General features: G+C 43.1%; 1 protein-coding gene across 5 annotated transcripts in view; it reads right to left on the bottom strand.

Annotated features, from left to right (window-relative positions):
• trpm3 (transient receptor potential cation channel, subfamily M, member 3) overlaps window positions 1-13,370 on the bottom strand; it is a 106,560-nt gene that overhangs the window by 17,650 nt on the left and 75,540 nt on the right. For 2 of the 5 annotated variants that reach the window (XM_076731351.1, XM_076731350.1), the window contains exons 13-17: window positions 9,525-9,665; window positions 7,695-7,724; window positions 5,826-6,118; window positions 3,891-4,119; window positions 1,402-1,569 (exon numbers count right to left, since the gene is read on the bottom strand). In XM_076731351.1, the coding sequence (XP_076587466.1) occupies window positions 1,402-1,569; window positions 3,891-4,119; window positions 5,826-6,118; window positions 7,695-7,724; window positions 9,525-9,665 (861 nt within the window). Of the gene's footprint in view, window positions 1-1,365; window positions 1,570-3,890; window positions 4,120-5,825; window positions 6,119-7,694; window positions 7,725-9,524; window positions 9,666-9,836; window positions 9,873-13,370 lie in introns of all 5 variants that reach the window. The other 3 variants (XM_076731348.1, XM_076731347.1, XM_076731349.1) reach the window with 3 other exon arrangements.

Here is a 13,370-nt window from a genome sequence, read left to right as displayed (position 1 = left end):
ACGGGCCTTCAGGGTGAACAGATTCAGATGCCAGTGTGTAAATCACACCATGCCTTTACTGTACCGTGCATGCACATTATCTGATCAGCAAGTGGACACAAGCTATAACATTCATCACAGTGTGGTTTATCTAAAGCATCTGAGGATAGGACGTACAATCTCCCTCTGTGGTGTAGCAGTCTGTGTGTATCTGTATGAATCTTTGTGTGATTCATAAGTATCTGAGGGTGCATTTATACAGCCAGAAGCCAGGGCAATAAGAAGGACTCATTGCAAATGCATCCTTTGGCTGAAGGACTCTTTAACACCTCCGAGCCTCAAGGACTGCATGTGCATGATGGCCCGTTTTGTGAATCTTTGCACTGGCTTGCTGGCTGTGCTCAATGCAGATGGAGAGTATGTACAGTGGTGCTTAAAGGCGTTCAACTTCAGTTCAGCCACTTAATGGAACAACCTCAGATTCAGTTTGTGTATTGAAATTGCCTTTTTGAATTTCAATCTTGATTTCAACACAGAAACTGGATCTGGGTATCATCTCCAGAATGGATTGGACTGAAATGGAACGAGTCCTAATCCTGCTGTACATCCATGTCTATGCAGATGGACCAACTCTTCCACTGTGAGCTGGGAGAAGGTGCTCAGACTCTGCATGATTTAAGCTCTGCAGCAGCAGGCGGGCACGGTTATATAATGCAAAAGCCTGGGCCTCCCATGCTCAGCAGCTGACATGCTGAGTGGTATGCTGCAGCAAGCCATCATCATGATGGGAGAGAGTGAGGGGCAGCAATCGGCTAGCATACAGTACTGTACCTCAATCAGAACTGAGCTTGGAGAGAGGGAGAAAGAGAGAAAGAGCTAGAGAGAGAGAGAGAGAGAGATGAAAGCAAAGGAAATAAAGAAACAAAAGAAGCAAAGAGAGAGAGAGAGAGAGGGAGAGAGAGAGAGAGGGAGCTGGGCAGAGAACAAGAGGGACCAAAGCAAAAGCAGAGAGAAACGGAGAAGGAGATAGATGGGAGGAGAAACATACACGAGGGAACCCACAAGCGGCGACAGACTGAGACGCTACAACTCCAAGACCATGTCTTTGCTAAGACGACGAGAAACAGGAAAGGCTCATTTGGCTGGAAGGGTCCAGTTGGCCAGAATAGAGAAACAGGTATGTGTGTGCGTATGTGTGTGCACATCATTGTGGACAGAAACAACATGGTGTAAAACTGGTCCACAAGAGATATTTACAAAGGACACAGAATCTGGACTATGTGTTCAATGACGGGTTTTAGAATCTGAACAAAGCATGTGTATGTCGTTTAACCTCTGAATATGTGTATAGATTCTGAGATGCGGGGCTGAGGTGGGTTCTCTCACCACGGAGTTGTACTGCGTCTCACAGTAAGATCTTACTGTGAACTCCATGTCTTCCTCCTCCTTCTCCTTGACCGGTTTCTCGGGCTCCTCCTCCTCCTTCTCCTGCAGGTAGGCCTCCTGATCCTGGGGCATGTAGGACATCTCATCCTTGTTCTTGAACTCCAGGCTCAAGATGGACGGTGGCAGAAGCAGCCCTAAGATCACCTGGGCGATGAGGAAGACAGGAAGGAAAGGTGGAAGTGACAGATTTGATTAAGCTGTACAGCTTCGTGGGCAGCGTTGCGGAAATTAGGACACAGAAAGTCTGGAACAAACTAACCTCCATAACAAGTCCGTGACGCACACATGTGAAGCTCATATATTATAAATTTACCCACGTGAACACCTCCCCATCATGCCTGTGCATGGCTGAATGACAAAGCCTTGGTATTTATGACAGCCAAGGCGGGGGTGCTCATTGTGGAAGTCAATTACAAAAGCATTAGTCCAGACAGGCAGCGAGGGTACTGCGCCGCCACGATGGATGAGAGGGACAAACACTCGAGGCAGATAAAAGAGGCAGGCGTGCTGTAAACACTTCAGATACATACCAGTCAAACAAGAACAGCAAGAACGAGGCTGTTACTACAGTGAGAAGGTGACGGACAAAGGAAAAGATGGAGAACAGTGTAACAGAGTGGCTTCTTATCTCTGGAAGCAGCTGTATTTAATTTAAGAGTGAAATTTAGCTGTTTTCACTGGATTGACTGCTGGCTCAAATTTGAAATGGCAATTTGAATCAATTTACATTCATTTCTGATCAGTTTCTGGTGTCAAAATGCTCTAATGTTACAGAGCTGTCGGTTAAGTCACATGACTTTGACAGAATGACTGAACATACGAAAAGGATAGTTTCAAGATGACAGAATGGGAGGTCGAAATCGATGTGTGAAGAAATCAATGAAGCCTCCGGAAACCGTATTCCGATACAAAGATGTGCTGATGCTGACTGCCCTCACGACTATAGCGACTGAAAAATGTGAGCGCGTATCATTTTGACAATGTTTTTAGCTGTATGTCATGAACTCCTGGGGGCATCGAATCTTGTTTGTTCCACTTGTGGTTCCCTTTCTGTCTTTCTGCTCCGATGAGCTCGCTTTAGTAGCGCGCTCTCTCGCTCACTCCTGCAAAGGCCAAACCATACTTAAAGCCCTTGTAGTCTGCCCTGCTCTGAGAAGCTAGCCATCCTGTCTCACTGTGTATGAATGAGTGTGAACCCAGCCGTCCCTTCAGCAACTCCCAGGGCAACTCTTCATTATAAATAACTCTAACCTCTCTGATCTGAGCAGCTGCCTCCTATCACCCTACCGCCAGACGTCTGGAAACCCCACATGAGCAAGGATTGCTCAAAACTCAACCACCAGTCTTAAATGAAACCTCTCCCCTCGACTCATAAGGATGTTCACCACGTAAGCCTTGACATGAAATATGTGGGACGCAATTTCAAGGTTTTTAAGTAATTAAGGTCAGTTCCTCTGCCCCCTCTGGCTTAAGAGAATGCTTTGCAGGCTAATACTAATGAAGCTGTGGCAGATGTTGGACCAGGAGGGCCACCGCGCCCAGACACTTGTCGCACTCCTTGTGTTCCTCCAAAGTATTACTGTCCATTAAACCTCTGTCTTACAGATAAAAACACCAACCAGACACCTGACAACTTTCTGTACTGACCAAACTGCATCATTTAAATCTAGAATCCAGTGAAAACAATCAAAGTTTCATATAATTGTAAACAGACCTGTTGAGCGCTGAGCTCCCACAATCTACAAGATAAAGTGTTTAAAGTGTCAGTATTGACCTGTTGACTTTTCACAGTCCAGTGCTCTCCACATTATGGGGAATGAGCCATCACAGCTGAACCACAGTCATGACTAGCCAGACTAGTGAGCTCCCAGCTGTGCTTAACAAAGATAAATAGGCACACACTGTGCAACAGACGGCTAATCTTAATGGTTCATCAAGTATTTTGTGACAAAGATAAGCAACGATTTTACAAACTATGCAATGGCAACATTGATCCTACATCACCTACATTTCATGCATTGCAATTTCTCGTTACTTATCTGTCAATGTAAACACAGAGTTAATCGTGGGAGGCCTCTGTTTCTCATTCAGGTACATTATGTCTAAAGCAACGTACAATTTTCAGACATTTTCCAAAGAACGGTAACCTGTAATTGTCTCTGCTTCAAATCCCTCCATTTCCACAAAGCACATCTGGTAGTTGTCATGTTTAACTGCGCTCCACTTCGCAGCACCACTCAGCAGATCCACAGAAGTGATTTGGGCCAACTCTACAGCAGTTTCTAAGGGAGCTGAGAGGGCTTCTCATTACATTGCTTGGCCAAATTTTCTCAAGCAGTCTGAGGGGATACAAGCATTCGAATGCAACCCTGCCTCTCTATCACCAAAGCCTGAAGACACATTTTATTTAAGAGCACTTCTCTTTACCCACAGGTTACCCCAAACATCTGTCCCACTTCTGTTACCTTCAGGCCTGAGTTCTTGCGCATTCGCAGGCGTCCCATCCACATGTCAGTAAGCAGCATCTGACTGCAGGTGTGAGCGATGAAATCTCTGTGCTTGGCTGCTACCGCCAGCTGCAGACAGGTGGCGTTGCTCCAGTTCTTCAGCTCGTACGTCAGCAGCTTCATTGCCATCTGCTCGTCCTGTTTATAGGACTGGTCGAGGAGTTCCACTGCCAGCTGGCCAAATTCTCTGGGAATTTATATGCAGGACATATACAGGCACACAGAGACACGAACAGAGACAGTAAGACACTTTGTCCAAACATGTAAAAATGTAATTAAACTGGTCAAAGAATCACTAACCATCTGGCCAAATTCTGAAGAAGATTAAATTTACAGACAGACACTTGCGTGCACACACACACGCGCACACGCGCACACACGCACACACGAGATACAACCTTGTGTGTACCTGCACAGCACACAGACATGGTCAAGGCCTTACATGAAAAGCATATCTAATTTCTTTAGTAGATGCACAAACATATACAGCAAAGAGAGCCCCGAAATCTCACTGGTAATTATGTCTGTATCTTCTCCAAGGTGGAAGTGTTTATGATGTACGCACACGGCATGCTGAACAAGAAATGCTGTGTGCACGTTTCAAAGCTATGACTACAGAACGACGGAGCTAATACTCTGAGAAATGAGGCCGAAAACAATGAAAACAATATTTAAGTCTGGGAATGTAATATGGCCAACACACACACACACACACACACACACACACACACACACACACACACACACACACACACACACAAATACAGTGCATAAACACAACCTTGCACTGTCAAATATTCAAAACTGCAAGCAATCATAAAGCACCACCTCTCGCGCCATCATTTTAATATGTCCCCTTCCAGATAATACAAACATAAATCAATATTGGGAGATCAAGTTTCACCCTAATTTCAGCCTGTGAAAGGCCTTCCTTCTCCAGACACACACATACGCGCACAAATTGTGCCACAATATTGCACACAACACTAGAAAGCAATCTTCTGTTCTGTGTAGTTTAATGTGGTAACAAGGCACCAGCGCCGCTGGGGATTGGAGGATGTATAAAACAAGGGCTCAAAGATGCACACAGTTCAGCAGTGTTGTATGGACATATGTTTCTGTTCTATACAGGCCTTTTCAAATGTCTTTTAAAGTATCATGAGATAGAAAAGGTGACTATTTCAACAGTGTTTACACAGCTTGCATGCAGAAGAGCTCCCTGCAAAATGTAGGCATTACTATACTTATACATACACACATCAACATCCTCTGAGTTTATACACACACACACACACACACACACACACACACACACTTAAAAAGGCATTCCCAAATACTGCAATCACAAGTTACGTTAAGATTAAGATATAAAAATGTATGTATTTAAACGAGCTCTTCGAAGGAAGCCAAGCAAACTCTCTGTGGGAAGTAAACTCAAAATATATGCCAACTCTAAGGCTGTCCTTTGAAAGTGTACGTAAGTCTGTGCAGGGACTTGGGGCTGGCATAGCTGTGCTTCATTTGTAGTATCTGAAAACTTTTCCACTAATTAAAAGTCATTTCCATAGCCAGCAATTTCATCTCTAGGTGATTACCTCCATCTCAAATGCATATTCTTAACTAACGATGATGCATGTTATTAGATTTCTGTATCTATGTCACTTAGGTCCCATGGGAGCCTGAAGTAGACTGAAACAGGTCAGTTTGCTGAGAAGAAGGCATGTTAGTGTGTTTGTGTGCGGATCTGCCTATATGTGCTGGTGTGTGGAGGTAAATGTTCCTGTGTAGACTCGCCACTCAGCTTTGCATCAATCATTACCTGAAAAAACGTTTCCTGAGATGAGTCTTGCTCACTGTGACAGAATTCAAAACATTTTGTGTTGTGCCCCCCACCTGGAGTTGTGGTTTAATTCCTGGGAGATGTCGTCCACCATGTCGTTCTCCGAGGCTTCGTGCGCCATGGCCTTGCACAGCTTACACGCTACCAAAGCCTTGGCCATCGCCTCTTCGCCATGCTGCCAGAAGAACAGCGCCATCTTCTGACGTTTCATAAGCACAGCCCACACCATCAGCTCATGGAAGGGGAAAGGGAAGTGGTTGATTTCGGGGTCGTCCAAATCGATGTCCACTTCCTCCTCTCGTTTACGCGTCGTCTTCTGGCGGCCCCTGCGGATGGGCATGTCGTCCTGGTTGGGATTCAGAGAAGTGAGTGCGGTGGACAGAGAGAGACAGCTGTGTAGATAGATATACTTTGGGGTGACTTGTTACAGATAATATTTATTGCCATAAATACAGTACAGCAGCAGAGTTTTAGGTTGATGTGGACCTATTTCCGAATGCCTTCAGTCAAACCTTGGGCTCTTAATGGAAATTACAAGCGAAATCCAAGAATCTGGACCGTACCCATAACTTTATCTGAAAGACTGGCCCTGTGTTTGAACACACTAGGCGAATGTCTAGAGGGGTCATATCACCCACTGCATATTTTCATGATGTATTTTCTAATATTGCTCACTCTCCACATGATGAAGGTTAGTGGAATGCAGAGGCAAAATCAGACTGGTGGAAGGACAAAGTGCTGCACACAAATACACATAACAGGCCTGATCTCAAGTACTTTTCAATCAAATCTTCTCATAGGATTCTACTTTTGTCTTTCTTTGTTCTTCTCCTTTAATATTGAGCACAGTTATCAGCGTATCCAGGTCATCTCTGTCTCTGCAGGGACTGACAATGCCAGTTAATGTCTAAATGGCACGTCAGCAGGATGGCATTGATCTCCAATAATTTCACATTTTAACAATTGAGGACTACTGACAGTTGATCAATAACAGAGATGTGAGAAATGGCTTTCAGTGGTTGTAGAACTGCTGCTTGTTTTGAGGCAGATTATCTGGACAAAGAAAAATATAATAACAGCACAGCAGTAAATCACTCGGTAATACGAGACAGTTTGTGATTTTAGGGATATTTAGAAATGATTGCAGGGCATTTAATTTAAATCTTGAGTAATCAGAAAGGTCCAAGGTTAACAGCAGCAATTTGAATATATTCTGCTTCATGGCCAGGGCGCCATAAAGATCGAATGATAAATTGGATTACAAAAAGAGACATTAAGGTAAAGACACAAACAAAGAGCGAACACACACTGACAAGGAGACGGATTTCAAACAGGCAGACACACAAAGGGTTGGACAGCCATGCACGTTCAATGCAAATACCTCTGGGAAAACTGCAGACACATGCTGTGATAAAAGCTTTATGATGTGGCTACTTCATGGTGTGTTCACCATAGATACATGTGAGTACACAAACCATGTGTTATGTCATCCTGTTGGGTCACTCATTGCCTATTCTGTTAAATGTAACTGGGCTGCTCTGACATGCATCACAAGAGTTACATACATTTATACTGTCTGGAGCCATTAAACAGTTATATGTTTTTTTTAAATTTCATAAATATGTAAATTGAAATAACTTTGTACAAGGTAGTGTGCAACATATTACTAATTGTATTTGACACAGAGCCTTCAACTGGCTCAAAAGTGTGTACAGATTGCCAGCAAAATTAATTAAATATGCCTCAAGGTCTTTCTTTCAAAGACTGCGAGGCACACAGCACTCACTTAATGACTGTTTTGCTGAAAGGATTCTGTAGACTGACTATACACTCAACACGATATGAGGGAGAAGTGCTTTAGACGAGAGAGAGGAACAGTGAAGGAATGACTGAATAACAACCTTGATGAGATCAACACTCACCTCCATCCCCAGCAGTTTCAGGGCTTTGGGCTAGAAAAGCAACAAAAACATAAACATACAGAACAAGACCTTGTCTGATGTATTTTATAGAGTAATGTACTCTATAAGCACAACACAGCACAGACTGACAGACAGACAGACAGACTCACATGAGACCAGAAATATTCTTTTAAAACGTTCAGGTTAATGCTTTTCTTTCAAACGGCAACAACAATAAGGGATAACATTTAGTGCTGGTGTGATTGACAGTATTCTACATATACAACAACAATCTCTCACGGTTGCGTGTTTGCATGTATTAAGGCAGAGTGTATTTGTGCATTTGGTACAGTACTGTGTATCTGTATTAAAGCAGGGCATGTATGAATTATGCATTCATGAGCCATCATCTGAGTTGGTAAAAATAGCCCAGGTCTCCTGTGGGGATTTTTGATTTCTGCATCTATTTCGAGGCTTTGTTCTTAGTTAACATGTGTTTGTGAGCGTGCGCGCACGTGAAAATGTGATCGCACGTTTATTTCATCACGAAAATCACAGTTAAATTGGAACTGACTGACACCCTCTCTCTCTCTCTATCTCTCTCATTTTGCCTCTTTGCTCAGTCTCTGCCCTGTTTCTATGCTTTCGCTTTATCTACGTCTTTCCAGCTGTTTTGTTTCTGCCTTGGCAGACACACAATGAGACAAACAGGCACATGAATACCCACAAACACACACACTCAAACATACTGACATAAAGGTGCACAATCAAGCAGAAATACAGCGTTTCAGACACAGCTGTGTGTACTTCAATTTTCATCACACCTGTGGCGGTGCGTGAGGTATTGAGGCAGAATGAGAGAATTATGAACATATACCATATAATGTGCAGTATGTGTGGTGTAAAGCACACAACCACCAAACACTATAGCACATGATTTCAATAATCAGTTCCTCCACTTTGATTGAAGGTGTGCTAATCAGTGAGATGAGTTTCTGTAGAGGCTGGAATGAAGTGTGTATATCATAGGGGTTATAATGGCACATGATGAGGAGCCGCTGCTATAGATGGATGATTTGTTGCATCAAGCTAATAATAGCCTGTGCTGGGCTGTCTCCCTACTTGATGTGGAAATGAAGAATAACAGGAGGATGACTCTTACACTACGTTTGACCTGAGCTGATGAACAGCACTTTGTGGGAGATCATGATTTGTGGGGATTTAGTGATGGATGTTCATTTGGGCTGTCAGGCTCAGATATGTAGGTTCATATTCCATCCTCTTGCTACATTAGCTAGCAGCTGTACCTTGAAGACAAACACATCAAACCCATTGGATGGAGTTTATAGATTAGCTAACCAAAACTGTAGTCAGTTGATTTCCATTTATCCCCGGAGAAACTGTTTCTGTCGTGCCATTTCAGCAAACATTTTCCCGATATTTACACAAACTTACTCTTGTAAGCAAGAGAAAGACCAGAATCCACTTGCAGTACAAAAAACAACACAAAGTGCAGAATGTAGTAACTCATCTCTGTCAGCCTCGCTCCAACACTAACTAAGGTCTCATTCCTGCTTCAATCTCATCACTACTAACAAAATTTACATGTACATGCTAATTTACCACTTGGATCAGCAGGTGAAGTTTGCCCTTGAGTACAAAACGTCGAATTAACATTTTGTTCTTGAACATAATTTGCTCATATTATTAATTTTGCCCTTATCAAGAACAATTTGATCATGAGGCTCGTTTTCTCAGATATTGGTCCTTTGATTAATGACATTAAAAAATCCCAGATTTGTGTTGAAGTAAATGGTGGGATGCTAATGCAGGTGACAATCATTCACTCACCCTCTTGGGTCCAAAGAGGTTGTGGTACAGAGTTCTGAATCTCTTCCTGGTGTAGTTACACCGATACGCTCCCCCCATGAGGTATTCAATGACCAGTCCGATGTCGATGAGGCTGATGCGGTAGTCCGGGGGCAGGTTTCCCTAGAAAACCAGACAGTGTTAAGAGGCAGCAAGCCATGACGACTGATTAATAAAGGAGGGTAAACAAGAGGAAAACAAGAGCACAAAACAGATCACACAGTCATACACACTTCACAAAATCCATATCAAACTGTTTTTGGCTATGAAAGAAAACGTGATTATCGGATTCACCTTGAAGTAGATCCAACTGAACCCTGGATATTCTCGCTTGGAAAGAACACACAATGTCAGTGAGTAAACGGCACGATAAGCAAGAGCAGGGGAAATGAGATACACGGAAACTCTCAGGCAAGATCTCTCTTCCAGCCTCTTCAATAAATCGTTATCTCGATCAGACTGTGGTTCAGTTTGCGTTTTTGGATTATGAATTGTTTAAATTTATGTGGATCTTGGTTTGAATCTAGAAATCTGGGGTTATTCCTCATAACTGGTTGAACCATAACTGGTCACAGTTTGAGCTTCAGATATTACTTCTAAACCCGAGTAGTAAAAAAAAAAAAGAGGAAAATGAGGAGAGAATGAAAACAGTGTGATTCACAGAGAGAATATAACGTATGAGGACAATTACAAAGGACGTAAAAAATGATTTGCCATAATTTTCATTTAAGGAAATAATGAGATCGTCTCAGTGAGGTTCAACACAATCTTAAAGAGAGGAAAAGAAAGTGGTAATGTCTCATTAGCCTGGAAGAGAGGGGCATGGAGAAACAGACAGCTATGAACGCTGGAGGGGAAAATCATTAACCAGAAAAAAATAGAAGCCCTTTCACGTGAGAGTTATAACTATGTCAACACTCGCTGCTCTTCATTGTGCCCTCAACATCAACCCCTGATCCTACAGTCATTTTCGTGACCCCTTGTTCCTTTCAGCTACACCAATTACCTTATATATCTCTACACCATCCTGATACCATCTCCACTCCTCTACACTCAGATGTCAGATCCTAGAAATCCTCCCTGTCTTACTCATCCCCAGCCTGTCTTCATATCCAAAGATTCAGTTTCACTGGCGTAAAGCCTGGAGAGCCCCTGTAGACTAACTGATACACTTTGAAGTAGAGAGCGCCACAGATACTGCTTGTTGTTTTCATGCATTCGCTGTTCAAAGTGAGCAGACACAGCTTCACCTCCTCATGCTACTGATTAAGTTCAAATGCACCAGTCAGCGGTCAGCAGCCTTCTTTTAATTCCCTGTGGTGTTGAAGCTCAAGCTAATAACTCAAGGTTATGGATGTAACTCTGGTTCTCTGATTAGCATGAGCGTCTCACTATGGGAAAGCCTCCTGCTTGACTTCATCACAAGCTCTCTCTCTCTCTCTCTCTCTCTCTCTCTCTCTCTCTCTCTCTCTCTATATATATATATATATATATATATATATATTTATATATTTATTTTTATTTATTTATGTTTTTTTATTTCTCTCTCTCTCTCTCTCTTTCTGTCATGTCCTCTTCCAGCTCAGGCTGGTAAGCCATCAGCGTAGAAGCCTTGAGGGCTCATACTGACAGAGCTGCTGTCTTGTAGCACTTATAAACTGACTGGAAGCGCTGTCTTTGAGCAGAGAGAAGGAGCCAAAGAAGGGAGGTCTTTGGGTGAAGATGGGTCACTACCGGCAGCTCTATGTGTTGCATCTGGCAGATGCTGTGGTACTCCATTCCATCACAGTCCATAATAGGGTGTTTCTTGCGGCATGGCCTATCTTTCCATGGGACTGCTATCTTGCCGGGGACCTCTGAAAAAACAGGCAGGACTCCCACATCTTGTTTCTTGCTGTCAAACCGAGATTTGACATCGTCTGCTTGGATGATGGGCCATAAGATGCTGAGCCTGGTTAGCTGGGTGATTGCACGTGTCCTGCAAGCCAACATCCAAGGGGAGACAGCGGCAAAGGTTGTTGACCTCCCTCGGCAGTGGGGGGGGGGGGGGCTTTACAGCCTCATGGGTGGTAGTAAGGAAGATGGATTATTCCTCTTCTTTGTCAGACAACAGGAGCTGAGAGTCAGTCAACTCTTCCCCATCATCCTCTCCATCTCTTTCCAGGATGGCATGAGCAGCAACAAAGCCCTCGTATCCCTTCTTTGTCTTTTATGAGTGGAAATGGGAGACGGACCCAGGGTTTGCCTCCATTCATCTAGGTCCAGGTGCAATGGCCAAGGCCTTGAATACACTCGCTGGAGGAGGTTAAGCTAGCCTGAGCATTGGGTAGGCCCAGACACACCGTACACTAGGGCTGGGCGATATGTTAAAGATTTCCAACTACATGGTATTGCTACCTGTTATGAGGTACTGCTACCTGTTAGCATTGCTACCTTTATTAGCAAAAGTGCTGAACACTTTGAGAGCTCAGAGCGGCACAGTTTTTATTTCTGAATCTGCTCTACTGAAAATTTCCCTTTCCTGCCTCCATACATTAGAGCCCTGCTGTTAACTGCAACTAGTTAAAGAGCTGCTTTAGTTTAGGAGGTTTTCTGCCAAACTAGCAGAAGCTCACCAGATCATCACAAAAATACAATATAAAAATGTGAAATGCGACATATACTCTACAGGTGCTTCTTAACCATTTCACAGAATTCACATAGTGAACTGATCACCTACAATATGAATCAAATATGACTGTCTACCATTTCTACTTTTAACCAGCAAAGAAAACTAAGAAATACAACGACTGGTTACATTTAGATTTCCTCCTAACTGCTCCTGATATCTGAGACTCCTGGCACAAAGTGTACTTCCACCGACCTCCACAAAACTGCATTGTTCATTTACTCTGTAGGAAAACCAATTTCTGCTTTGACAGCCAATCTCTGTGATTCTCTGTGTTATGACTCAGTTTTCACACAATCTAACGAACGGACCAGATTGATCCTGAGAGCAACCTTGACCGACAGCTGTTAGCATGACACCTGCATGACACCTGACTCGAAATAAGATCTGCCAATTGTTCACAGTGTGACCAAACAATCTACAGAGAAGAACGAGAAAGAAAGACAGAAAACAGTGATGCCATGGTGACTATGCCCGGGGGATAGCAAATCTAATTAGCATCATACTATGATAAAACAATGACACACAAACACTCTACACTATGGCAATTACACACTGTAAAAAAGCTGTGCAAAAAGATGGGGATGTTTTGCCATGCACTACGGTGTGTTCTGCATGTGTGTGAAGTGGCATGTTGAGGTTTCGTGGAATATATAACCTGCATATTCTCTTTGCGCCAACTTGAGATCAGGGTTGTGTTTAAAGACATGGAGGAGGCAAAGGAGGAGTGATTACAATATAAAGCCCCTTCAGAGACTCCCAGAGGGGCATGCAGCATTACTGCAATCAGTAACACTTTAATTAATGAACACCTCTAAATGCAAATAGTGGTGCTGCTGACCTCTCCATCATCTCTCAACAGTGGGATCACTCCTAATTGGCGCACAGACATGTATTGACTGTAACATTCTAGGATGTCGTTTTTAATCGCAGTAATCATCAAGGTGCTATAAGAGATATGCAGCAAAAATACTGAACACCGTACAGTGTTAATATTTTTTGGCCACAGCGTATACATCATCTTGAACATGACACACAATCCTGATGCAAAATAACGTCTATTTCATGTGAGGTGAAGGTACAGTTTCAGAATTCGAAGAACCACACGATATCGCATATCAAAAAGGACACGCTAAATAGTGTTGTTAATAATCCACATG

This window comes from Chaetodon auriga, chromosome 5 (assembly GCF_051107435.1).
Source record: "Chaetodon auriga isolate fChaAug3 chromosome 5, fChaAug3.hap1, whole genome shotgun sequence".
Taxonomy (NCBI): domain Eukaryota; kingdom Metazoa; phylum Chordata; class Actinopteri; order Chaetodontiformes; family Chaetodontidae; genus Chaetodon; species Chaetodon auriga.
This window is presented reverse-complemented; position numbering and strand designations above follow the sequence as displayed.